The sequence below is a fragment of the Tachyglossus aculeatus genome, chromosome 2 (genome assembly GCF_015852505.1).
Source record: "Tachyglossus aculeatus isolate mTacAcu1 chromosome 2, mTacAcu1.pri, whole genome shotgun sequence".
NCBI classification, from domain to species: domain Eukaryota; kingdom Metazoa; phylum Chordata; class Mammalia; order Monotremata; family Tachyglossidae; genus Tachyglossus; species Tachyglossus aculeatus.
Genome location: NC_052067.1, coordinates 41,961,166 through 41,988,442, shown reverse-complemented (window position 1 = coordinate 41,988,442; position 27,277 = coordinate 41,961,166). Strand labels below are relative to the sequence as shown.

The 27,277-nt window shown below is 45.3% G+C and overlaps 1 protein-coding gene across 2 annotated transcripts in view; it reads right to left on the bottom strand.

The window, feature by feature from the left end:
• Positions 1–1,851: 1,851 nt before the first annotated feature.
• Positions 1,852–27,277, bottom strand: part of LOC119922591 (programmed cell death 6 interacting protein) — a 61,496-nt gene continuing 36,070 nt past the window's right edge. For both annotated transcript variants that reach the window (XM_038742327.1, XM_038742332.1), the window contains exons 8-18: positions 26,468–26,690; positions 23,832–23,955; positions 22,198–22,375; positions 19,829–19,940; positions 18,938–19,107; positions 17,303–17,551; positions 16,458–16,592; positions 13,937–14,031; positions 8,143–8,266; positions 7,305–7,492; positions 1,852–5,401 (exon numbers count right to left, since the gene is read on the bottom strand). In XM_038742327.1, the coding sequence (XP_038598255.1) occupies positions 5,224–5,401; positions 7,305–7,492; positions 8,143–8,266; positions 13,937–14,031; positions 16,458–16,592; positions 17,303–17,551; positions 18,938–19,107; positions 19,829–19,940; positions 22,198–22,375; positions 23,832–23,955; positions 26,468–26,690 (1,776 nt within the window). In that variant the 3' untranslated portion in view covers positions 1,852–5,223. The remainder of the gene's footprint in view (positions 5,402–7,304; positions 7,493–8,142; positions 8,267–13,936; positions 14,032–16,457; positions 16,593–17,302; positions 17,552–18,937; positions 19,108–19,828; positions 19,941–22,197; positions 22,376–23,831; positions 23,956–26,467; positions 26,691–27,277) is intronic.

Below are 27,277 nucleotides of genomic sequence, written 5' to 3'. Positions count from 1 at the left end.
CCAATTTATACTTCCCAAGCGCTTAGTACGGTGCTCTGCACATAGTAAGCGCTCAATAAATACGATTGATGATGATGATGATTCATTCAATTCAATTCATTCAATCGTATTTATGGAGAGCTCACTGTGCGCAGAGCACTGTACTAAGCGCATCAGGTTGCTAGAACAAAAACTGGCAAAGGTGGAGGGTGTGGAAACGCACGACATTGATTTGCCCCCATTGTCCCTGTCACTTGCACAGATTTAATTGTACATTATGGTATTTTTGCTGGTATTTCTTCCTGGCATGCTAGTTCTCTTTACGCTCCCAATATTAATCAATCGATCAATCGTATTTATTGAGCGCTTACTGCGTGCGGTGCACTGTACTAAACGCTTGGGAAGTACAAGTTGGCGACATATAGAGACAGTCCCTACCCAACAGCGGGCTCACAGTCTAGAAAGGGGAGACAGAGAACAAAACCAAACATACTAACAAAATAAAATAAATAGAATACATATGTACAAGACAGAGTAATAAATATGTACAAACATATATATGTATATATGTTTGTACATATTTCTCTATTTATCTTGTACATATGTATTCTATTTATTTTATTTTGTTATATATATATAAATACTAATATAAATACTATATATAAAAATATATATAAAATATATTATATATAATATAAAATATATACATAAAATGTATATAAAATACTATATATAAAATACTAATATATATAAAATATAATATATATATAAGATATATAATGTATATAAAATACTATATATAAAAATACTAATATATGTATATATTAGTATTTTTATGTCTCCCCAATTATTCCTTGTGGGCTAGGTATGTGTCTTGTTTTTGTTTGACTTTCCCAGGGGCTTTAGTAAAGTGCACGGCACTCAGTACAGGGCATTACTTCCACCACCCCTGGGAAGCGGCCCAAGATTAAGGCAGTGCTGGGGATCCAAAGGGAATAAAATGGGGAAACCTGATGGAAGACAATGTGTCTGGCCAGAAGACTGCGCGTCAAACTGGGAGATGAACTGAGAAAAAGCAAAACCAACATACGCCAGCGCTTCTTCACAAATGCAACAAGGAAAACTAAAACGGGCGAACTGAAACGTTTGGCATCGAGTGAGGGTCTTCGCATAACGGGAGTCGGAGACTTTACGGCGGGAAGAAAACGGGCTGTAGGTCAGATGGAAAGTGATAAGCAGAAGACATTCTAGTACAATTCCAATTTAGCACACCTTCCCACTGCAACTCACACTTCAGCACGCATTCCCAACTGGATTAGGTTAGCTCCAGAGGCAGGGTCACTTAAGTCCGGCTATCTATCACTCCGGCTCCAATAGGCCAATTCAGATACAAATTTTTAAATTCTGGCCCACAGAATGAGAGTATTTGCCTGAAGACTGTGCTTGGGGGGTAGGGAGGAGGGATAAGGAAGATTAAAATGAATGCGCAATAAAAAAATCATTGGAAAGATTAAATGTTTAGATGTCGCTCTTTCGCATCCAAAAAACGCGTAAGAAAAATTATGCTTTTAGGCTGTGGATAGGATTTTTCAACTGACGGAGGATATTAAAGAAAATTATGAGCAGCGGGAAAAGCCGTCAGTCCAGAATGTTAAATTACAAAGCTTACCGCAAGACATTTAAACTGAAAAGTTCCGTTCAACCAGGTGATTTACTGCTTCGGTGAGTTCCCTGAATCTGTAGAGTAGGTATTCTTGCATTTCCCAGCCCACCTCTTTCCACGGAAGCCAAGACGGCTATAAACGTGAGGGACGAACACCGAAGGAAACGTGTGCAAATCAACTTCAAATAAGAATTCGAGGCACAGGAAAGTAAAGAATATTTCAACTTTTATTTCTGGGGCACAGTCACCTGGAACCTTTTAGTTTCTTAGCGTTTACCTAAAGGAAATGCTTACAAGGAAAACACAATCATTCGAAATCATCGGCGGTGTTGATCGTCAGACACAGAACTGGAAATCTCTGATGTGACAATGCAGGATTTTTGCCTTTTTTAAAAGACCTTAGCAGTTCCAGAAAATAACCCTCAACTTAATCGTTTTAAAGTGAAAGTTGCCTCCTTTGCTTTTCCCGATCGGCATTGCTCGTCCCAATCAATAGGCTAATCCCCAACCAAAGACTAAAGTGAGATTCTCAATTTAACAACTGTCCACCCTAACCTGTGAGTGGCTTGAATTCTGCTGCCGCTTCCAACCTCTTTACTGTCCGTCGATAACCGTACGTCGAAAGCTCAGACAACCCAAAGCAAGAAACAAGAGGAAACTTAGAAAATCAAAGAAAACAGAAAAAGGGCCTTGAAATACATTCAGTTAAAGCACAAAGCAAAATGGTGCCCTTATATCAGACAGGAAGGGAAAAACTTTGGGGGGAAAAAAAACAGATTTTCCAACACCTTTTTTTTCCTCATCCTCACAAAGCGAGTCGTACGGTGACCCACCTGCTGGAGCCAGCAATTATAGAAAAAGGCAGGAAACCACAGAAAAAGTTTTCAAATTGGCAGTATCAACGTCTAAAGAGTACACACACTTCAGATCTTACGGTGCTTTATGAAACTGGCTGATGTAAACCGTGAAGACATCAGCAGGTGTCTCTAAAACTCGTGAAAGGCTGTGAGGTGTCCAAAACTGGCAATGAAAAATTCCATTTTTTTTTTTTTTACTTGGGAGGAAAAAAAAAATTTAAAAAAACCAGACAGCGCATATCATCCAAAAAGATAGCCACACGGTATTAGGTTTAAAAAATTATCAAGCTCTGAAAAAATAAAGTCGGACTAACCTACCTGCCTTCTGTGACAGTCTGAAATATTAAGTTTGCCCTGATCTATTAATAAAGCTTTTGATTCCGTCTAACATGACCTACTCATGATGAAATTAGGAAAACCCTGTGTTCACTTTGTACTGCCTTAGGGGGAGGGGGAAGTTTCAGGGGCACGGGGTACAACTGTTCATTCAGAACGGAGTATTACTGATGGTTATTTTCAGCCTGAGGGGCCCATTCGGTGGCATTCCTCAAAGTTGCTTTTATTTAACTATTTTTCCCATTCGCTCTTTTTAACATGTTCTACTCATGATGAAAATGGACTAGCTAATACCTTGGAAAACTGGAAAATAGAAAATATTCTCAGCAAGTCGGATACGCGCCCTGACTATAAACCGGGGGAAGTTCTGTGGGGAAGAGATACAGAAGAGGAAGGGAAAAGACTGAGACCTACAACTCATTTCCCTGATTCTCCCTTTATTGAGTGGGGGAAAAATTCAGGCAAGCCCTCACTTGCCCGAGTTCTCCAAGACGGTCAGTTTGGAGAGCCTCAGGGAAACTGTACACTGTGTTTTGAGATTTTGCCACCAATACTGGTTAATCCAAATGCGGGACGTCCTTATGCTATTAAATGCACTTTGCTCAAGGAACCCCCAAAGGTCTTGGGGGCCGCCTGTGTCACACTTTACTGATGTCAGAGCCACAGATGCTGGAGAATATTTTTTTTTCCTACCTGATCTCTTCGCTGCTCCACGTAAAATTAATAATTAGTAATTCCAGATTCCCAATTCAACTAATTTACACAAAAGTAGCATGTTCTGTTTCCGCCTCACAACATGAAATAAGTTTTCTAATTTTCCGTAGCCATTTGACCTCCCTCACCCTAAGCTTTAATCAAAATGCAGAGTTAGTAAAGACAGAAAAGAAAAATACAATGATAAAATGGATTTTCCGCAGGTAGTTTTTTAGCTTAACAACAAAGCCAGAAGGGCAGGTCTGCCAGCACCCTGAGGAAAGGGGATGGGGAAGCGAGTTTTGAGGTAATTAAGAAGGCAGACTACATGTAGCCTTAGTCTGGAGGTCTTTACATGTACCTAAAGCAAATTTACATGTGAACCTGAACCTCTTTCTAGAAAATGCTCACTGCTACATCAAGGATCAGGCCCGTGTTCCCTTTCATTCCCTGTCTCCTGGTGTATCTCCTCCTTTATTGTTTATACTGCGATTTATGCAATGATCGGAGGCCATTAAACGTTGAATATATGGCCAACTCCTCATTAAGCCTAGGTTCCAATAATCGTCTTGCATAATGTCCGCACCCTCCGTTATCCCATTTTTTTTTTACTAGCGTTAACAATGAAAAGCGATTCAGAGGCATTTTAAATATACGCCCATAAACTTTTCCTTTAAGTTAAAGGTGTTGGCGGTTGGCGGAGAGAAAGGGAGGAGAGAAAACAACCATAAACACTCCAAGCAATTCCTTTGTATTTGACAGCGGCGTAATGTACAAGTAGTAGTTTACACAGTCACTTGAAACACCCCCTTCCCGCCCGCCCCCCACCAACCACCAAAAATAATCATCGAGAAATGGAGATGCCAGTTACAAAATACTTAATCAACCTCTCCGCTAAACAATAAAGTTATTTTAAGATTCTTTGGTAGCAACAGCTTCTTCTATACTGTAGGATTAATAGGAAAAAAAAAAGTTGTCGATATGACTTTACTGGATAGTCATACCAAAGATACTAAACTATAAATCATAGGTCACTCTTGTGGTAGTTTCTCTAATGCAGTTCAGAAGCCGTCTTAACAGCACAGCTCACGTGCCAAACTTGCCCCTTCACCCCGCCCCCGAAGAAAAAACACAAAAAGAAAAAAAAAACTAGACATCCAGAATAAAAACTGCATAATGATGAGCATGGCAAAATAAAAAAGCTGGCTTTAGGTACCCATATTTTTTAATTTAAACTTAAATTTATTTTCGATTTGCAGGGCCTCGATTGTTACACAAAATAGCGTGTTGAGAACGAAACCAGATACAAACCGAGGCAATATAGAAGAAAAATCCTACGTAGTCTCGTGGAGCGTCGGTATTTAAGCTGTCATTTTTAAATACCCGATGCCCCTCTCTCCTCGCGTTGGGACAGTTTCCGCACATCTGTCTCCTGTACTGTCTCTCCTCTCCATACACCGCGATCTGTAATGCGATTTAATTCAAGTATATTGTAGCTAGTGTGGCGGCAGCAGGGACCCTCGAGAAATGCAATCAGACACAGGACTACGGGCACAGCGTTTCGACCCTCTAACCGGAGACGGAAATTATAGACTGCATTCAGTACGGTACGATACACTGACCGGAGCTAAAGTTTTAGTCTACTTATTGCGAGTGTTTGGTGATGTGGACAAGCGGGCCGGCTCTGTCGGCGAATTATGGCTGCGGGTAGTAAGGCTGCTGCGGGGGCTGGGGGTAAGGGTAGGACGGCTGCTGGGGTCCCGGGTACGGCGCGGCCTGGCCGGGGCTCTGATGGTACACTGGCGGGAACGGCACGTTATACTGGCCGTACATGTAAGGGTTGTAGGCCATTGGCATGGGCATCTGGCAATACCTGTGAGGAGAGGAAGGAGGAGGGAAAACAACAATTTCAGTCACGGGTGTATTGAGACCGCGTGGGACAGGGACCCGATTCGCTTGAATCCACCCCAGCGCTTAGTACAGTGCCTGGCAGACGGTAAATGCTTAAATGCCACAATTATTACTCTTCTAGAAAGGAAGCTTCCGGGGTTGGGGTGGGGGGGACACACGACACACCGCTTCCCAAATACGCGTACCAGAAGGGGCATTGGATTCTTTAATGTAGTCTCTTGGGCAGGGATTGAGCCCTTCTCTCATAAAGACCCTGGCTGGAGCAGAGCTGCCGGTTACGGGTAAGAATAATAATAAAAAACAATTATAATAGATGGTATTTAAGCACTTACTATGCGCCAGGCACCGTACTAAGCACTGAGGTAAATAGGAGCAAATCGGGTTGGACACTGTCCCTGTCCCAGGTGGGGCTCACAGTCTCAATCCCCGTTTTACAGATAAGGGAACTGAGGCCCAGAGAAGTGACGTGACTTGCCCCAAGGCCACCCAGCAGACAAGTGGCAGAGCTGGAAATTAGAACCCAGGTCCTTCTGACTCCCGGGCCCATCTCTATCCACAGGGCCACGCTGTTTCCCCTTTCGTCCTCAGTAACAAATGTTTAGATGACATTTTCGGTTGTGCCTGGCATCACCTTACGTTCACTAGAACCCCATCGTCACCAGGACGGTGCCACGCTTAAACGGGCATTTACAAAGCACAACGCTGCCCACGCGATCATTTTTGTTTCGGGCCACCGATGCGGAAGGACGCATCCACCGCTACATTCGCAGGCGGCCAACACCGAAGCTCTTCAGTCTCATGTACCGCGGAAATAAACCGCTGTTTTGTCCTTGAACCTTCTACGCACACGATACCTCCAGTTGATTCTCGCTTAGAAAGACGTACGAGCTCAGGAGTGGAGGAAACATTACTGGGATATTGCAGACACCTACCGAGCGGGCTCTCGGGTACTCTTTGGGAAACCGGGCACCACACAAGGGGGAGACTCCATTCTCCGAGAGGGAACGGCAACATTTCAGCAAAATGGTCTAATGAGCAGAGCGCCGGATTGGGAGTTGGACTTGGTCTATATGGGGCCTCAATGTGTGGCTTTGGGCAAGGCTCTGACCCATTTCCTCACATTGCTTTCGCCTCCTTCTTACCACAAGAGGCTAGTGCGAGGAAAGGCGAAGGCCATTCCAAAATCTTTAGATCCACGTGTTGCGCCAAGGCAACTTGCATCGTAAAGCGGCCTTGTAATTAGCCCCCTTGCAAACTCAACCTGAGCAAGGAAGCGTTTACGAGCAGAAAGGCTACTGGTCTGAGCTACTTTACGGCCGGAGAACCTCCGCGATAGAGGCTGAGCTGTGAGCCAGAGCACGCAGCTGTATGTGCGTCAGGATTGTTCTACAAGCCCTCAGTACAGTGCTCTGCACCCAATAAGTGTTCAATAAATACAACTGAATGACTTGAATGAAGTCTGGGAACTTCCTTACAAAGCTTGTGTAAAGGAAAACCGCACATGGACCACGTTTATAATAACAGTAATTGTAGTATTTGCTAGGCGCTTTCTCTGTGCCAAGCACCGTACTAAGCGCTGGGGTGGATACAAGCAAATCGGGTTGGACACGCAGACCGTCTCACCTAGGGCTCACAGCCTCAATCCCCATTTTACGGATGAGGTAGCCGAGGCCCAGAGAAGTGAAGCGACTTGCCCAAGGTCGCAGAGCAGACGAGTGGCGGGGCTGGGATTGGAACCATGACCTCCCAACTCCCAGGCCCGTTCTCTACCCGCTATAGCACGCAGTTTACCCAACAGACGTGGGAACCATCGGTTCAACGGCGGCCGCCTCCCGAAAACGCGTGGGGCATTCTTCCCGACTCACCCGGGGTATCCTGGATAGGTGGGGTACGGTGGTCCTTGGGCCTGAGAGGGAGCAGAACCGGCAGGAGCGGACCCAGGGGCCGGCGACGGGGCCGTAGCGGTCGCCGCGGGGGCCGTGGCACCGGGCGTGGGGCGATTGGCCGCGATCACAGGCGGGGGAGGCCGGGCTGGAGGCTGTGGCTTGGGAGGCTGCAAGACAATTACAGTCCAGTGAGGTTTTCCCACGAGTTTCAAGCTACTCCGAGTCACAGGAGGAGAGGCCGCACGGGAAACTCTGCTACTCTCATGGGAAGGAAGGACCGGAGGCCTCGACCAGTCTCGGCTACGGGAGGGAGAGCCAAGTCTGCCTAAACTCACCCATGCTGGGCAGCAACAGCATGGGAAGGGCGGAGACTCGAGTTTACCGCGTGGAAGGCGGCAATGGTAAACCGCATTCGTATTTTTACCAAGAAAACTCTACGGATGCACTACCAGAACGACTGCTGATGGAGATCGGGTGTTCCGGGAGAGATGTGTCCGTGCTGTCGCTATGGGTCAGAAACGACTCGACGGCATAACACAAGACAAGTCAGCGGGAACCACGTTTCCCAGGGACTCGAATTTCGGACTGATAAATCTACATGACCCGGGGGATATCTCCATCTTAATTAAAAGAGAGTCGGACTGCCTGACACATCATCGGAAGCAGGTGATTTTCCAGGAGCTAATTTCTGCTGCCTTTTTCCCAGTCGCCACCAAGCCCAGGGAAAAGTCCTTCCATGACCCGCATGAAACCCAACAAAGATTCCGATACCCTTTCGCTGCCGTTTGTCACGGAGCCGATCACGCGCATTACTGACCACCGTGGTTCTTGGCGCTGGAGTGGGAGGGGTCGAGGTGTTTCCGCCGGCTGGCGTGGCTTGATATGCTGGCGTGGGGATGGAGGGGGCACTGGGTTCCCGGGCAATGCTTTGCTGCAAGTCCCTTTAATAAAATAAAAGGATAAAAACCATTTCTAACATGAAACCGTGGAAAGCAACGACTGCGAGTTGCCATCTATTCAGGTAAAAGTTCTTACAGTGAGGGCAAACTAAAAACACAACCAATCAGAACTAAACCCAGCAAACCCTATTTCTAAATAGAGGGTGTTAACTCTAGTAAGACAGTCTTTTGGCAAGCTGCTTTATTCCCTATGAATGGGAAAATTGGGGAAAAAGAAAGAGAGGATGTTAACTCTAGTAAGACGGTCTATTGGCAGGCTGCTTTATTCCCTATGAATGGGAAAATTGGGAAAAAAAAGGCTGCGACTTGATCAGTTTGAACACCTCTCAGGGCCAACAGATGCAAACTGACGATATTCCTCATGTGCTAGATTACCGCAAGTACCTGTATCTAATCCTGGCTCTGCCAACTGGTTGCTGTGTGACCTTGGCCAGGCCACTAGGCTTCTCTGTGTCCAACCTGATTAACCTGTCTCTACCTTTAGAGCTTAGAACATGGCTTGATGCGGAGTAAGCACTTAAATACTATAACTATTAGAAGTGATTCACTTTTAGGCCTATAACACAAGGGAATTGCATCTCAGGCACAATGTGGAACAGCATAAGATACGGAGAAATCCCAAACTCTGGCAATCGGGAAGATTCATGGAAGTGTGAATGCATCTGTAATTGATCAGGATGGGCTCCTGTGTATAAAAGGAATAAATTACAGGAGTCTCAATGTTTGTGAGGTACTGGTTGGAGAAGCCCCAGTGCTCTGCACATAGTAAGCGCTTAACAAATGCCATCATTACTATTATTATTATTATGAGGTCAAACTGTACCTCATTCTACAAGCTCCCAAAGTTAGGACTTTAGACAGCTCACGTCCACCTGGGTTTTCTGGGGTGAGTTTGTTGTGGGCAGGGAATGTATCTGCTAATTCTGTTGGACTGTACTCTCCCAAGCGCTTAGCCCAGTGCTCTGCATATAATAAGCGCTCAATAAATACCACTGACTGAGGAGAGGCCAGGCCAGCCGCTGAAGGCAACACAGGGCATACAACCCTTGGGCCTTGGCAAAAGAGTGAAATGGGAGAGCTCGGCTGACAGGCCGCCTGCGTACAAAAAGAGCTCTGCAGGGTTTCCATACAAAACAGTCGGGAATATGGGTCCAGTTAAAGGCAATCAATCAATCACATTTATTGAGCGTTTACTTTGTGCAGGACACTGGTTTGAGCACTTGGGAGAGTTCAATACAAACAGACACATTCCCAAACAGGCGAAATCCCAAACAAAAAGACAGTGAATACCAAGGGCCTACTGTACCTCATGGGAAAAAAAATTGCTACAGCTGGAAACTGGTATTAGGAAACAGGAAAAAAGACTAAAATGATTTAGTCTCCATTGTCTAGGTATTGAGAAATTGAAATTTACTGCAGAATCTCAGCTGAAAGAAAACAGGTGGTCAGCTCCGCCATGACTAGTCCCAGCCAACAACTGGCTTCACTGATCATCACATGTGGAAAATAAAATGACACAGGATTAAGTGACATGTAGTAAACCGACACCGGGAGATCGATACTCTTTCTTCATAGTGTTTCAAAGAATCCGAGTGAACTGTTAACAGTGAGCCCACGACAGGTGGTTAATAAATAATGAAGTCCCAAAATGCCAAACACGGAACTAAGGCATCCAGTTAAAAGATGCCACTGAGGTTATGAACCCAAAACCAATAGATTTTCTTTCTTTAAATAATACTCCAAGGGTGGATGATTTAAGCGTGGAGGTATAGACTGCCTATACAACTCTTAGCTTCGTCTTCGCTCGCTAGAAAAAGCCATAATGTGTGAGATTGAGATTAAAGCCGGAAATAAATTTTCCGTTTTTCAAAACTCCGAGATAGACGCTCCATCTTTCTACCAGGGGACTTCCATCACTGTTTAACATGAACAAAAAACAACTAATTAAATCAGATAGAGCTCAAGGTACTTACACCTAGCATTGATTAAAATGTTCAGATCAACTCCCTTTGCTGTCTTTGACGTAAGATTTAAATGACGGCAATATAGGATATATAGCAACATGAATACTGGGCATATAATTATTAACGGTTATGCACACCAACAGTCCCCTTGGGACACAAAGTTGATGTGGTCTGCATAACCTCCATTAACAAAAAGGCCAAAGAAAAGATTTCACACTTCCTAGCGGCTTTTCTTTAGGGAAAAGGACAACGTACAATATACAGAACAGATGCATAATAGAACACAATGAACTTATTCTTAGGGGACAAAATGAAGGCAGCAGCTGATTCCAAGGGCCTTAGGTTCCACCCTCAATTTAATTCCATTAGAGGATGCTTTCAAAACCTTGTCTAATAATAATGGTATTTGCTAAGCGCTTACTATATGTCAAGCACTGGGGGAGATACAAGGTAATCAGGTTGTCCCACGTGGGGCTCACGGTCTTAATCCCCATTTTACAGACGAGGTACATGAGGCGCAGAGAAGTTGCCCAAAGTGACGGAGTTGATGAGTGGAGGGGCCGGAATTAGAACCCATGACCTCTGTGCTCTTTCCACTAAGCCACGCTGCTTCTCATGTCTACAGTCTAAACGTTCAACCCCAGCCTGCGGAAGACGAGACCATGAACTTGATTTCTGACCAGGTTTTCAGAAGTGACTACTGTTCCGCCGTACCTTTCACGGCTTCCACCTCGTGAGATAACTATCCAGGCAAGAACTGTACAAGCCTTGAGGTTCGGGAACTGAGTGTTTGTTTGCTCGCTCCCAAGTCCAGTTCCGAGTACGGTGCTCTGCATTTAGAAGCACTCGAACGCTGACAGTAATGAGGGCTTAAGTCACGTCATGACTGTCCAGTATTGGCTTCGATAGGAAGAGTTGGGTAGACAAATTGAACCACTGATTTCTTGGAATTCCTCATTTTATGAGACCCCCACCATGCCCGAAAAGTGTATTACTCATTGACAATATCTTGACCACATCAATGCACACGTGGGTAGGCTCCCGATTAGTGTTTGTTCCCTCTTTGTGTGCCCTTTCTTGATAAATAGATAATACACACATACATAATGCATAAATGCATTATACGTATACATATATGTAGTGACAAGAAATAGTAAACTAACTTCCTTATGAGGTTTATGCATCAATAAAGTACTGAAGTATGTCACTCCTCTCACCTGAGACATCAACCTATGGAAGTCTTTCTAGACTGCGAGCCCACTGTTGGGTAGGGACTGTCTCTATATGTTGCCAGCTTGTACTTCCCAAGCGCTTAGTACAGTGCTCTGCACACAGTAAGTGCTCAAGAAATACGACTGATTGACTGATTGATGTAAAACCCTCTTTCTCAATTAAATATGAGAAAGAGGGCCAGGCCTCTCCTCAGTCAGTGGTATTTATTGAGCACTTACCATATGCAGAGCACTGGGCTAAGCGCTTGGGAGAGTACAGTCCAACAGAATTAGCAGATACGTTCCCTGCCCACAACAAACTCGTCCCAGAAAACCCAGGTGGACGTGAGCCGTCTAAAGTCCTAACTTTGGGAGCTTGTAGAATGAGGTGGAGTTTGCCGTTTGACCTCATAATAATAATAATAATAATAGTAATGATGGCATTTGTTAAGCGCTTACTATGTGCAGAGCACTGGGGCTTCTCCAACCAGTACCTCACAAACATTGAGACTCCTGAAATATGAATACATGCCTTAATAACAGACTCCTAGACCCAAGGATTCCCCAAGATTTGTATTTAATATACCCTTTGGAAAAATAAGTGTACGGAGAACCATTTTACCGTGGGATGCGTTTTTCCACAGACTTACACGTGACTTGGGATTTCCCTGTCCCTGTAACTACAGAGCCCTGTAGCTAACTTTTAAAAGTGCACTGCCCCTCACCTTTTCCCCTCCTCTCTAATGTTCCTGGAGACTTCCCTGCTCCTGTGCTCCCCAATTTCATTCCACCCTACCCCTGTCTCCCCAGCTCCTCTCACCCTGCCCCGGGGATCCCTTTTCCTGGGCACTTGGGTCCCAGTCCTGAGCTCTGTTTGGTCTGGCTCCGGTCTCTATCTCCCAGGGTCTGGGCTTCTTGGATGCTGCGGTCACCCTCTCCCCCACCCCGCCTGTCCCCCGGGGGTCCCCGACCAGGCCTCCAAAGACCCCCATGGCTTCTAATCCCCCAGGGTAGCCACCAACATGGACACAGGGTCCCGGCCTTCTCTCCTCCCCTCCTAAACCTGTGGGGATTAACTATCCGCCCTGTCTCCAAGTACACTCACTACTGCTGCTCCAAACTGCCAGGAATTAGGACTTGGGTGAGTTTGATAAGGCATCACATGCCACAGTTTTTTGGTTGTTTTGTTTTGTTTTTATGAAAGAAAACGGGAAGGGAGGACGGAGGGCTGAGTTAGGAGCCTGGAAGGGGAGGAAAACCGCTCATTACAACCCAGAGCGGGCACTGAATGGGGAGAGGGAAGGAGAGGGTGGCAAAGAGAAGTGAATTATCTGCACTGTCCCAATGAATGCAACGTCGGGCGGGGCTTTCGGATCCTGGACCACATCAGCAAATGAGGCAAGGCACCAATCAATCAATTGTATTTATTGAGCGCTTACTGTGTGCACAGCACTGGACTAAGCACTTGGAAAGTACAAGTTGGCAACACATAGAGACAGTCCCTACCCAACAGTGGGCTCACATTTATACAGTACTCTCCCAAGCGCTTAGTACAGTGTGCTGCCTCAAAAAATAGGATGGACTGATGATATCGCTCTGAATTTTTAGAACTAGGAGATTGGCTTGTATTCCTCTGTTCACGTCAGGGTTCACATACCAGTTCGAAAAATTACAAGATGAAAGGACCTACTGCTTCAGAGTCAACCAATCTATCCTCATTATTTGCTTCAAGATTCTTGCAGCATCACTTCTTGGGACTGGAACTGATTCCTGCAGCAAACTACTATTGGCAGGAATGAGGTATTTCCTTCCATCGCTCCCTCACGGAAAGTAAATTTCACTTCTACAAGACTCGGGTCAGAAAAATCGGGGTTTTGATACTTGTTTTCTGCATCTGGGGTCAATTCAAAAAATGCTGGTTCAAACTGAAATGAATTTTCTGAAGGGCCGGAAGAGGTTTGCAGTCTCTTCACTTCACTCCACAGGGAGGCTCCGACAAAAATGAGCACAATTTCTTCCACGTAATGCAAGCTTAACTGTCCAACCTGATTAACTTATATCTACCTCACCCACTTACTACAGAGCCTGGCACGCAGTAAGCGCCGCTTAAATACCATGGAAAAAAAGCCACTTAAATAAAACTGCTTCCTCTAGGGGACTGGTCCCGCCTAACAATTAAAATTTGAAAACACGTAATAAAACTGGAAGAAACAAATTTAAAACAAACCTGAGATGACAAATTTTAGATTTCCCTAAAGGTATAAAAACAACTTTCACCGAATTCACTAACCACAAGTTTGGTTTTTCTGTGTGATCCAAGACTTCACAAGTACTATCCTCAATCCAGGAATCCATTAAAGAAAAATAATTTGGGTCATGTAAATACAACAAGTCTATATCCACTTTATACACGGATGCTTTTAAAGCACCACAAACGGCATTTATTGCAGAACAACACGTTCAAAGAGAAGCCTTACTTTAGGAGCTCATCTCTCTCGGTCTTCCGGGCGAATACAATATCACTGCATTTGTTCTGGAACTTGACCAGGATTTCCGTCAGCTCGTTATAAAACTAGGAACGAGAAACTAATGTAAGGATGGTGCCAGAACCGTCTCTTCATCAATACGCAATTCATTTGTCGGTGATCTTTTAATTAAGTGCCGAGAAAATGAAAAATGGGACGGCCGTGCTTTTGTGAATTACAGGGAAATCTTGCCGTGTGCCGTCTTCCCGTTGTTATTACCTCGGCTTTTTGTTTTATGATTTGCATTCCCCTATTCACGTCTTGGACTACACGCTAAAAAAAAAAAAGGTGATCAAGGAAATTGCCGGGAATACCCAGAGACTTCCTGCCTCCACCACAGCCCTGAACCCCCGCAGGGAATGACGACATCAGGCCTTACATCAGGCCTACCCACTCTTCCAACCCAGAAGCTCCGGCTCCTCTTGGGAGCCAGGGTCAATCAGTGGTATTTATTGAGCGCTTCCTGTGTGCGGAGCACTGTACTGAGCGCTTGGGAGAGTACAACAGAGTTGGTAGACACGCTCCCGGCCCACAGCCGTCTTACAGTCTGAAGCTCACTGTGGACAGGGAACTTATCTGTGTAGTTACATTGTATACTCATCATCATCATCATCATCAATCGTATTTATTGAGCGCCTGTGTGCAGAGCACTGTACTAAGCGCTTGGGAAGTACAAGTCGGCAACATATAGAGACAGTCCCTACCCAACAGTGGGCTCACAGTCTAAAAGGGGGAGGCAGAGAACAAAACCAAACATACTAACAAAATAAAATAAATAGAATAGATATGTACAAGTAAAATAGAGTAACAAATATGTACAAACATATATACATATATACAGGTGCTGTGGGGAAGGGAAGGAGGTAAGATGGGGGGTGGAGAGGGGGACGAGGGGGAGAGGAAGGAAGGGGCTCAGTCTCCCAAATGCTTACTACAGTGCTCTGCACACCGTAAGCGCTCAATAAATATGATCGAACGAATGACAGGCAGATGAATGCCACGTAAGGGCAAGATCCCAAGTCTACATTCTGTATAAAATTGAATTGCTCGCTTCTTGTGGTTTTCCAGTTTGTGGCATTCTACCGGAACTCAACACCCATGAACTCTGAACAGCTCCTATCAATCAATCACTTAAACTTATTGAGGGCTTATTGTGTGCAGAGCACTGTACTAAGTGCTTGGTAGAGTTGGTAGACCCATTCTCTGCCCTTGAACAAGCTGACAGTCTAGCGGGAGAGATACACGCTAATAGAAATAAGTCGTCGAAATGAACATCAGTGCTGTGGGGCTGAGGGCGGGGTGAGGAAAAGGTGTGAATCCAAGTGCAAGGGTGACGCAGAAGGGTGTAAGAGAAAAGGAGATGGACCTTCCTATGAGCTGTCAGTTGTGCTGGGACAGTCCAATTGGACATTACGCAGGATAAATTCATTTTTTGCTACACAAAATGAAAGCCAACACAGAAGCAATATTTGGCAAACGTTAGCCAAACAGCCAGTAGAGCCTAAGAACATCAGCCAATGGTATAGGAAATCCCCGGGGGTTATCTGGCTTCCCCTGCTAGATGTAGACGGACAACCACCATCATCAATCGTATTTATTGAGGGCTTACTGTGTGCAGAGCACTGTACTAAGCGCTTGGGAAGTACAAGTTGGCAACACATAGAGACAGTCCCTACCCAACAGTGGGCTCACAGTCTAAAAGGGGGAGACAGAGAACAAAACCAAACATATTAACAAAATAAAATAAATAGAATAGATATGTACAAGCAAAATAAATAGAGTAATAGATATGTACAAACATATATACATATATACAGGTGCTGTGGGGAAGGGAAGGAGGTAAGATGGGGGGATGGAGAAGTGGGCTGTGGCTGTGGCAGTATTTCATTATCAAGCAATCGTATTTACTGAGCGCTTATTGCGCGCAGAGCACCGTACTACGCGCTTGAGAAAGTACAATATAACAATACAGCAGATACATTCCTTACCCACAACTGGATTTACAGTCTAGAAGGGGAGCCAAACACTAATAGAAATGATAAATTACGGATATGTACATAAGCGCTGAGGGGGCAGTGAATAAAGGGAGAAAATAAGAGCCGACCAGGCAACAGGCTCTTCCTCTTTTCAAAATTTTGCTTGCGGCCTCGGGTTCAAAAACAAATGTCACTGTTTATTGTGGTTCTGTACTTTCCCAAGCGCTTAAGTACAGTGCTCTGCACACAGTAAGCGCTGAATAAATACTGCTGAATGAATGATATAAAAACTTTCAACCAACTCACCTCCACCATGACTGGAAAGCTCCAAATACACGCACGACCACTCTGCCCTACATTTTGGCGTACAGCAGAGCCCCCCGAAGAAGCCGTTTTTGGCTTCATTAGGAAAGAGTTTCTGACAGATCTCTGAACTCAAGAGATCTTTCTGGACGGTGTCACTGCAAATGGCTTCTTACCCTTCAGCTCCCCCTTACCTTGGTGCCTTCTTTCAAATTGGCAACGAGTTCCACGAAGTTGTCATAGGCTGTAGCTAGGTTCTTCAGCACTCCCTCCCTCAGATTAGCTTCGTTATTCGACTGCTTCATCTTGGAAAATTCTTGGTGTGAGACCTTGTAAAAGGAATGTTCCACGTTTCATTGGGTGCTTTCACGTGTTTCGATCTTCACGGGCCGGAATTATTAATAATATAACTGTAATTTGAGTGCAACACTAACTTTGATTCCTCACACTTCCGGGTTCTCCATCTAGTGCATGGGCTTATATTTGAAATTGGATCAATTCTGATTTTACCTTTGCTGCTCAACAGCAACTGTGAAACTGGTTGTTGGGGTTTCTTTAAAGCTCACCGAATTTTAGAAAGCCTTTAAAGCTCATCAAGTTTCATAAACTTTTTTTTAAAAAAAGAACCATCTTTCTACATTTTGAAATGTATTTCCAAAGAAAGGCTTGCTTGCTACTGGACACCTCGGGGGTGGATTGTTACCACTTGTCAACTCTGTGACCTTGGGCGGGTCACTTAACTTCTCTGTGCCTCAATTACCTCATCCGTAAAATGGCAATTAAGACTGTGAGCCCCATGTGGGGACAGGGACTGTGTCCAACCTGGTTGGCTTATATATACCCCAGCGCTTAGTACAGTGCCTGGCACACAGTAAGCGCTTAATACCATAACATTTTTTTGCTTCTAATACACGGAGGAAAAAGAGCCGGTTACCCACGCTTTAAATTCCTAAGATCTGCAGTCTAAAAAAAAAAAAAAAAAGGATACCAACATTCATCTCTTTCTCTGGGCATTGGCTTTATTGAATTTGAATTTCACCTGAATGCTGCTTAAGAGTTCCTCCTGCTTTTTCACAGACTCCTGAACTTTGTGGGTGAGCCCTCCGTAGATCCGGTCCAGTTCCGTGACCGAAATCGCCTCTTCGTTTATTGCGCCATCCTGAGCCAAGGAAGTCAGAAACTTGCTCGTCATGTCAAAATTGACTGACTTCAGCTCGTTTTCCAGGTTTTCCCTTTCCTTCTTAACTTCGTCCAGATTGCTCAGTAAGGATTTGAGGACGTTCACAACCTAGGTGGAAATATTTACACAGTCAGCTTCTACTTTACACACTATTCTGTCGTCCACTTTCTGTACCTCTGCCTCGGGGACAGCCGGTACAAATGTCTCTCGTATTATTACCACGCTGAATATCTCCGTGTGCGCTTTTTTCAAAAGGAGACAGACCCCAGCATCTGGCCGCAGCCAACAATGGACTGTCGCTGCACGCTGCTGGCCACGGAGGGACAGAGAGGGACTACGGATCGCTCGGTACCACGCATCCTCACTCTCGGAAAGACAACGCAAGTCCCTGACCTGCAGTTGGAGGGAATCCCGAAACAAGTCCTTCGCAAAGTTCTTGGTTCTGGACTCCTTCACGTGAACCAACGTTACCCCATTATGGAATTCAAAATCCTGCATCTTCCCCTAACCACCACCACCTTGCCAACCATCACAAATCTGAGGTCTCACCACTCACCAGAACCAGAAATGATGTTCGAAAAAACAGCTGGAAATATTGGCGCGGATAGGTGAGGCCAGCCTATGTCTGCTCAGACTTGGAGGTGAACCCCAGAAGTTCATTTGGACCAAAATGTTTGCCTCAATCTCCCCATTAAACCTTTTTTTTTTTTTTTTTTATGGAACTGCTCAAATGTAGCAGAATTAAGTAGTTTTGAATTTCACCTTACCTTTCTGTTCACTTTCTGGCCGGTGTCCCTATCAAGTACCAAACTGTTCACAAAGAAGGCACCAGACAGGAAAAGCAAGGAACCTAGAAAGCCCCCGAACGAGTTCATCACTCTCAAGATGGCTTTTTTGGCCTTAACGATTCAGAAGAGTCAGGCAATTATCATTACTTGTTGATGGATTCCACTTGGAGAAAGAGGCTGAGAGACTATCTCCCTGGGTGTTTGTGCCAAACTCCCCAATCTGAAAACCCCAACTACTCTGCCCGCTCCAAAGGGAAACTAAGGCAACATCGAAAATGTCAATCACCTGGTCGGAACTGTGGCCAAGCCTCCGTTTTCAACCCATCTCCTGGTAGGGGGATTGGGAGAAGGGGAATGTATTCTCGGCAGCTTCTGACAGAACTTGGGCCCCAGCTAATCTTCCACTTTTAATTCACAAAGGAGAGAGAGACTGAGAAAGACACCGGGAGCGGAGGAGGAAATTGAGGAGGTCAACACCGTGCTGATCGAGCAACTTTCCGACACTGGTGAATCAAACCATATGGAGAGTGTTTCAGCCTCAAGGGACTAATTCACCGTCCCTTCTGCGATATCCTTTTCTGCACCTGAAGCACAGATTCATAATGGTTCTGGGCCACGTGAAGAATGGTGTGACGCGAACACGGCTTTGGTAGAGAGAGACCAGTCTGCTGGTAGCAGAACCGGACAAACCCACTGACTGACTCACCTCACTGCCCTGCAGAGTTTTCGCTGGATTAGCGGAAGGTATAGCAGCATTCAGTTCAGGCTCGGCCTTACAGAGAAGTGCAATGGTATCACGGTGGGACTGATAGCGTTCCTTAACCTGCCCGTCTGCTTGCACGGCTTTGTCCAAAACCGTGCGGAAGTTACTTCCCTCTAGGAAGGAGGAGAAGAAAGAAAAATAAATACGGATGCCCTCGGTGTCATCAGACATGGTGCTTCGTAGTCAACCACACCATCCTATGGGGAAATGTACACGGAGCAAAGAGTTGCACAATTATCTGGATAATGCAGGCCCCCGGATCCACAGGCTATTCCTGTCCCAAATTCATCAGGTAATCACCGACCCTCCATGACGGCTGTGCAGAGAAAATACAAAACTCACCAATGGCTTTCAAAGTCACTGCCATGCCATTCTAAAGAAAAGTCAACATCGTCTAATGGCAAATACGGACAAACCGAAATCACACCGTACACAAGTTGGCGCTTGCTCCAAAGCTTTCTTTTCCCTCTCTCCCCTCCCCCTGCTCCCAACCAAAATTTCAAATCATTCAACCAGAAAACCTGAATGTGATTTAAAAAATCTTTCTCAGGCAATTACAGGAGCCCAGCATCAACAGGTTAAAAAACCTTAAAAAGGAAGAAAGAGCCTCAAAAAACACCCCATAAATAAGCTAGCACGGGATCTGAACGTTAAAATCTTTAAAGTTTAAAAAGTACAGTTTCAGAACGATGGAAAACGATGCCAGAGAGTAACCGTCTTGAACGACGAGAGTTGCATTCAGAGGATTCGTTGCTACAAGCAAAAACTCGACCAGGTTTAATCCCTGATAGAGGCGGGGTTAGACGTGCAACATTGAAGGGCACAGGTCTTTACCTGCCCTCAAAGGCTTGTACAGGTCGCTGGATGGTGTTCTCTGCCAACGTTCTTTGAATTTTGCCTTCAGATCGTTGTCAGTGGCTTCCTCCTCATCCAACAATCTTAAAGACTTAAGGAAAACAACAACGGCCTTTCGTTAGCTTAAAGCAGCAGGACGACATCGACATATTTAAAAGAGAATTACCGCATTTTAAGAATGACAGTGTCCTGTATCATTATTTAGCGGTATACTATGTTTCTTCTGATAATACTAATGATGGTATTTGTCTAGCGCTTACTATGGGCCAAGCACTGCTCTACGTACTGAGGTAGATACAAGGTAATCAGGTTGTCCCACGTGGGGCTTAATCCCCATTTTACAGATGAGGTAACTGAGGCACAGAGAAGTGAAGTGACTAGCCCGAAGTCATACAGCTGACAAGTGGCAGAGCCAGGATTAGAACCCACAACCTCGGACTCCCAAGCCTGGGCCTCTTTCCACTAAGCCACGCCGCTTCTCAGAAACTGCAACCACAAAAAGTAGTCAGCTGAGAGGAAAAAAAAAACTCACCCGCCTGAACTACAAAAGCAGAGTAAAGGGCAATGCTAGCAATCACTCCATTTGTTTGTCCCATACAAATACTCCAGAGCACTCCTGAAGCCAAAATAAGTTTTGTGATGGAAATTATTCGGTTGGGCTGCCTATAAGACAGTAGCTAAATCTCCACTTCACTTTGCAGGAACAGACCTGGCATTCACCTATGCTTTCATTAAAAGAAGTTTTACAAATCCAAAAAGGTTGCCATGTCTTCAAAAATGAGCTCAGAGGAAACAGAGCGTTAGATGAGCCCGGTAGGAGTAACTACGCAGCGTGGTTTAGTGGGAAGAGCCCAGGCTTGGGAGTCAGGAGACCTGGGTTCTAATCCCCGCTCTGCCACTGGTCTGCTGTGTGACCTTGGGCAAGCCACTTCGCCTCTCTGTGCCTCCCCTTATCTGCAAAAATGGGGATTAAGACTGTGAGCCCCACATGGGGACAACCTGATTACCGTGCATCTATCCCAGTGCTTAGAACAGTGCTTGGCACATAGTAAGCACTTAAATACATTATTATTATTATCCAAAACACCTGGCATCCAAATGCTATCCAACCCCTCTAGCACCTAATTACTATCCAACATATCTCTCTAAACTCATTACGGACAGGGAATATATCTGTTAACTCTGTTGGACTGTCCTCTTCCAAGCACTTAATACAGTGCTCTGCACATAGTAAGTGCTCAGTAAATATTACTGATCGATATCTAGCACTCAAGGAAATTTAGTTGAGTGGTTATTATCTGCAAGTTCATGGTCTCTGAATTCTAGTCTCCACTGGTCACTGCTTCATCAGACGGGGCATAAATGAAGCACTTGGAAGTACCCTCCTTCCTGAGAGTGCTAATTACCGGCCTGTTTCCACATTAATGTGTTCGGGGGTGTTAGGTCGGGGGGTGGGGGGCCTAGGTCGATAGCAATTTTTGTGAAAATTCAGCATGGTGGGGTTGGACCCCATTAAAATGGTCTTTGTGCTATGGAATCCCATGTAATGTCCGTTTCCCGAGTGGCCTTGGAAGCTAACACAACGAACAACTCATTCAGACAGATTCGCAATCACTTCCAGATTGGTCGTCGGGCCCAATCGCTGCCACGGCTCTTTGAACAGAACGCTCAAAACCCTGACGCACAAAAGGCTGAGGGTTTCCAATAAGGCCTGGAAAAAAACCCCAAAATGGTGGTTTTCTGGCCTTACTGGCTCGTCGAAGTCTGCTTCTTCCCAGTCCTCATCCCCGGTAACAGAGAAGCAGCACGGCCTAGTGGATAGAGCACAGGCCTGGAGTCAGAGGACCTGGGTTCTAATCCTGGATGCCACCTGTCTGCTCGGTGACCTTGGGCAAGTCACTTCATCTCTCTGAGCTTCAGTTCCTTCATCTGTAAAATGGGGATTAAGACCGTGAGCTCCACGTGGGGCAGGGACTGTGTCCAACCTGATGAACTTGTAGCTACCCCAGTGCATAGAACAGACCTTGGCACACAGTAATAATAAAATAAATAAAATAAACAAAGAAAATAGAAATAAATATAACGCCCGCCCCTTTTCACTTCCCTGCTCAAAAATGTGCTTCTTCTTCTTCCTAGTCCCCGCCACGTGTAGTTAATCATTTTTGTTTCTCATCCCCATTAGATTAAAAGCTCCTTCAGGCCAGGAAATCCTGAGTTTTACCTCCGTTGAACACTCCCCGACACTTAGTCAAACGCTCTGCACCCAGTAGGAGCTCGGTAAGCACAACTGACATGGCTCAATAAATACCGACTGGTCGATGACGGCCTTCTAATCCCTTCCGCCTTACCTCATCCAAGATTTCTCTATTTCTTTGTAGTAGCTCAGGCAGATCTTTGATCAACTGATCGACGGTCTGAATACCCCCCTGCTCGATCACAGCTTTGGACTTGACCAAAATAGACTGCGGAACAGTATCGCCGGATACGTCCTCGATCGCCGCAGGAAGGTTGAGGGAAGCCAACACCCTGCAAACAGGGAACCCGTGCGTTACCACTCACCCGACACCATTTTCGAGTCACCAGTACAACAGGGCAACAAGGAAAGGAAGACACACCGTGGCCTAGTGGTTAGAGCACGAGCCGGGGCGTCCCAGGACCCGGGTTCTAATCCCGGCTCTGCCACTTTTCCACTCTGTGGCCTTGGGTGAGTCACTGTTCTCTGTTCCACTGTGACCACATCTGTAAACTGGGGGTTAAGACTGTGAGCTACCATAGGGGACATGGACTGTACCCAAACTGATTAACTTAATCAGCACTTAGTGTGGTGTCTGGCACTGTGAGCTCTTAGTACTATAAAGGAAAAGAAAGATCAGAGGCTGAATTAAAATGAACCTTTTTAACCAGAGTGACTTCGGTCCCCAAGAAGGAAGAGATGTAGTGAAAATACACCCAATTCTCCTACACTACGGAAAGATTGGGTTCCTGCAAGACCTTCCGTTAAGGGAAATGAACACCTTAAGGGAAATTCCAGTGACACATGCATATGGTTGGACACGCACAGCTCCTCCCGGTAACACGGGACATTCAGACCAAACAAGTTTGGATTGCTGGAGACGGCATTCTAGCCAGAAAATGGTGAAAAGACGCATTCTGACAGAATGAAGTACTGGATCGGATCCTCAGCAAGAACAAGAGGAAGCATCCCTTGTGCACAGCCACTAATGTTTAACGAAAAGCAACTGAATCATTTGCCAGTCACCTTGCTCGTCTCCAACACTGCAGCACAGAGCGCATCTATCCATGCTTATGTACACTCTCAATTTGGCAATAGTTGCCTGTGGCATCTTCACTGGAAAGTACGGTCGATCAATGGTATTTACTGAACTCCTATTGTGCAGGGCACTGTACTAAGCTCTTGTAAGCCTTCTATTCCAAAGAACAGCCAGAGGTGATCCCCGCCAACAAGGAGCTTACAGATGGGGCTAGAACAAGGGTCAAGCCCAAAGAGAAGTCATCAGTGGTGTAATGTCAAATGGGGGAAAGGTGGCTTATTGAATGATGGATCCCAGGGATCAGCCTTGGGATTGTGTTTGATTTGATATATTTTTGACTTGGGCAAAGGAATCAAAAACGGGGGGTGGGAGGAGAGACAAGAGGAGAGAAAGGCAGGGGCAGACGGGAAGGAGAGGCGAGGTGGGGTACGGTGGGAAGAGAGAGCAGAAACAGAGTGAGCCAAGGTGGAAGAGGGGAAAAAAAAAGGAGATAAAGAAGAGAATGACAAAGATTAAAAAAAGAGAGGCATTTTTGTTGGGCTCTTTTCTCTTACCTTCCAATTTCCCTTCAACATGAGACGTTAACCTCCTACCTCGGCAAGTGAGGTATGCACTTGAACACGTAACCGTTATGGGATCAGTGGGAAGAAACGCCACGCACGTACAAACATCCCAAGTGGGTTAGGGGACGCCGTGTAACCAGTACTCACCCATTGGCAAAATTGGTGGGCTCTCTCATTTGAGCTATTGATCTGTTTACCAATTCGGCCTTCCGCTGATTATAGGCGGACAGGGCCTGTTGCACCGCCACGGGGACCATCTTGTCAAACAGGTCTGAAATTGCACAAGCACCAGGAGGAGATCATTACGTTTGGAGAACGGCTGCTTTTCGTTCTCTTTCCACTGTCCTAACCGATCGAGTCACGGCATTTACTGAGCGCTTACTATGAGCAGTGCACTGTGTGAACCTAGACTATTTATACTTTCAACGTAGCCACCTGGGTCAGTGTCTCCACGCACCTTAATCCCCTCCCTCCTGCCACAGCCCTCCCTGCTTTCACTCCACCTCCCAGCCCAGTCCTGCCTCCCCCAGCGCCTGCCCACAGTGAGCTTACCGTCTAAAAGATCTCCACACAGCAATAAACCCAGTTATAGATAAGAGGGGAAGAGTAGGGAAGCCGATCCAATTACCTAGCTGCAACTGAAACTAGATGGTGGCTGTCTCGGTGGAGAAAGAGGGGCGGATCAAGGAGACGTTGGATGGGAAAACAGATCTTCCTACTGGTATTTTACAGGCAACAAAACAAACATTCCCTTGACAGCACTTGTCAAACAAGCACTTACTTTGGAGCCCTCTTCCTGAATACGAACGGAATACAGATTTTCCCAAAGACCTAATGTCTTTGGGAATCAAATCTTAATAAAATTCACCCCACAGCTGATGAGCAGATTGTTAGTAAATGGCTCATTAGGGCTGAGGGTTTTTATTGAAGAATGTGCAAGCCAACTGCCAATACTGCAGGGTTTTCCTGATTGGTAGTTCTCACGCAGGCCTGTGCTCCGGGAATCAGGGAAACTGGGTTCTAATCCCAGCTCTGCCACCTGCTGCTGTGTGACCCTGGGCAAGTCCCTTCTCTGTGCCTCAGTTACCTCATCTACAAAATGGGGCTTAAGGTCTCCTTCCTCGGATTTAGACTGGGAGCCCCATGTGGGACAGGAATGCTATCCAACCTAATTATCTTTAATCTAACATAGCACTTAATATAGTGCCTAGCACATAAGTGCTAAACAAATACCATTAAAAAAAAAATTCAAAAGGAGTCAAATTTCATACATGGGGCTTTTCACTTGTGTCTATAATGAAAACATTATTATTACAGTATTTGTGAAGCGCTATGTGTCAAGCACTGTTATAACAGCTGGGGTAGATACTCGCTAATCAGGTTGGAAATACTCTATTTATTTATTTTATCTGTACATATCTATTCTATTTATTTTATTTTGTTAGTATGTTTGGTTTTGTTCTCTGTCTCCCCCTTTTAGACTGTGAGCCCACTGTTGGGTAGGGACTGTCTCTATATGTTGCCAATTTGTGCTTCCCAAGCGCTTAGTACAGTGTTCTGCACATAGTAAGCACTCAATAAATATGATTGATTGATTGATTGATTGGACAGTCCTTGTCCCGCTTGGGGCTTACAGTCTAGAAGGGAAGGAGAACAGGTAAAAAAATCCCCATTTCACAGTTAAGGAAATGAAGGCACAGAGAAGTTAAGTGACCTGTCCAAGGTCAAACAGCAAGCAACTAGCCAACCTGGGATTAGAACCCAGGTTCTCTGACTCCCAGCACCTTGCTCTTTCCCTTGGCCACGCTGCTTCCCTGCATGAGAACCATCTAACAGTAAAAATGCTGAAGAAAAAAGCCTGCACTACTGGCAGTCGACTTGCAAGTAATCTCAGCCATAATGAATCACTAATTTAGAATCTGATAATCAGTTGAGGGAGTGGATGTTATAAAGATTTGATGATTTTGTGTGGTGTGAATCACGCACTAAAGATTACCTATTTAATAATAATAATAATGATAGCATTTATTAAGCGCTTACTATGTGCAAAGCTCTGTTCTATGCGCTGGGGAGGTTACAAGGTGATCAGGTTGTCCCACTGGGGGCTCACAGTCTTCATCCCCAATTTTACAGATGAGGTCACTAAGGCCCAGAGAAGTTAAGTGACTTGCCCAAAGTCACACAGCTGACAATTGGCGGAGCCAGGACTTGAACCCATGACCTCTGACTCCAAAGCCCGGGCTCTTCCCACTGAGCCACGCTGCTTCTCTGCAATTTGTTCTCGAGTGTTTCAATGAAGACCAATATGACCCTACCAAAATAGAGTGATATCAAACCAGGCTCCTAAACGTCCACATTTCTGGATCGAATACGGCAGTGACATGTCAAGCAAAAGTATTTTTTTTTTTTTAATACAAGCCACTTGGTCTCTTTTTCAAGGTTACAACATTACTTTCAGAAGTAAAATTAAATTAAGGCCAGCTAACTTTGAGCAATAACATTGTGGAGAACTTCAAAAGTGAAAGGACAACTTCTCTTAAAAGCCCACTGTGGGCAGGGGTTGTCTCTATTTGTTGCTGAAATATAATAATAATAATAATAATAATAATAATAATAATTTTGGTATTTGTTAAGTGCTTACTATGTGCAAAGCACTGTTCTAAGCCAAGCACTTAGTACAGTGCTCTGCACACAGGAAGCGCTCAATTAAACACGACTGAACGAATAAGATCCATACGCACCACGGCTGGAGATTTTTTTTTTGAATCACCAAGCTCGCCTACCTGAGAACTTCTGACTAAGAGGGACGTTGACAGGGGTCGATTTCACGAGGGAGGCTTTGCCGATAGGATCGAGGTCTTTGAGGTCTGGCACCCGATCGTGGTAAATGAAGTCGTTGTCCTTCTTCGCCGCGGCCAGCGCGCGGTTGATTTTGTCGGACAAGTCTTTCACGTTTACGTATTCGTCGTAGCGGGAGGTCACTGTTTTAATCAACTCCGCTGCATGCTGAACAAAAATCAAATGACAAGGTCGTTTTCCCTCCACCACAGAGCACCCTGCATTGATCCCAAAGCCTCGCCTGTGACTAGGTACGGCAGGATTGATCATCCCTTGGTCCACTGCTCAATCTGAAGAGCAGAATCAACTTCACTCACCCCCCTCCCTCCCCATACTACCGATACCATTCTCGGGAATTACCGACAACGTGGTACCAGTGATTTCTGATTTTAAACTCACAAAAACTACCCTGGGCCCTAATTAGCAATGTCGGTAATCTGGAGAATTAGAACTGCTTCTGGAGAGTGGAACCACTTTGCATCCTCGTGGCTTTCTGTCAATTAACCAGCAAAATCACTGTGGATTCTACCACATACCTTCATGCGTCACACTCGGCAAGAATTTGCCCTGGAAACGAAACCCGCAGTGATGGGAATAGATACCTATAAAAATCTAACTCTAAATAAAGAGTTGCAATCTATATTCTCGAGGTTACATTCATTCAATCGTATTTATTGAGCGCTTACTGTGTGCAGAGCACTGTCCTAAGCGCTTGGGAGGTACAAGTCGGCAACATATAGAGACGGTCCCCACCC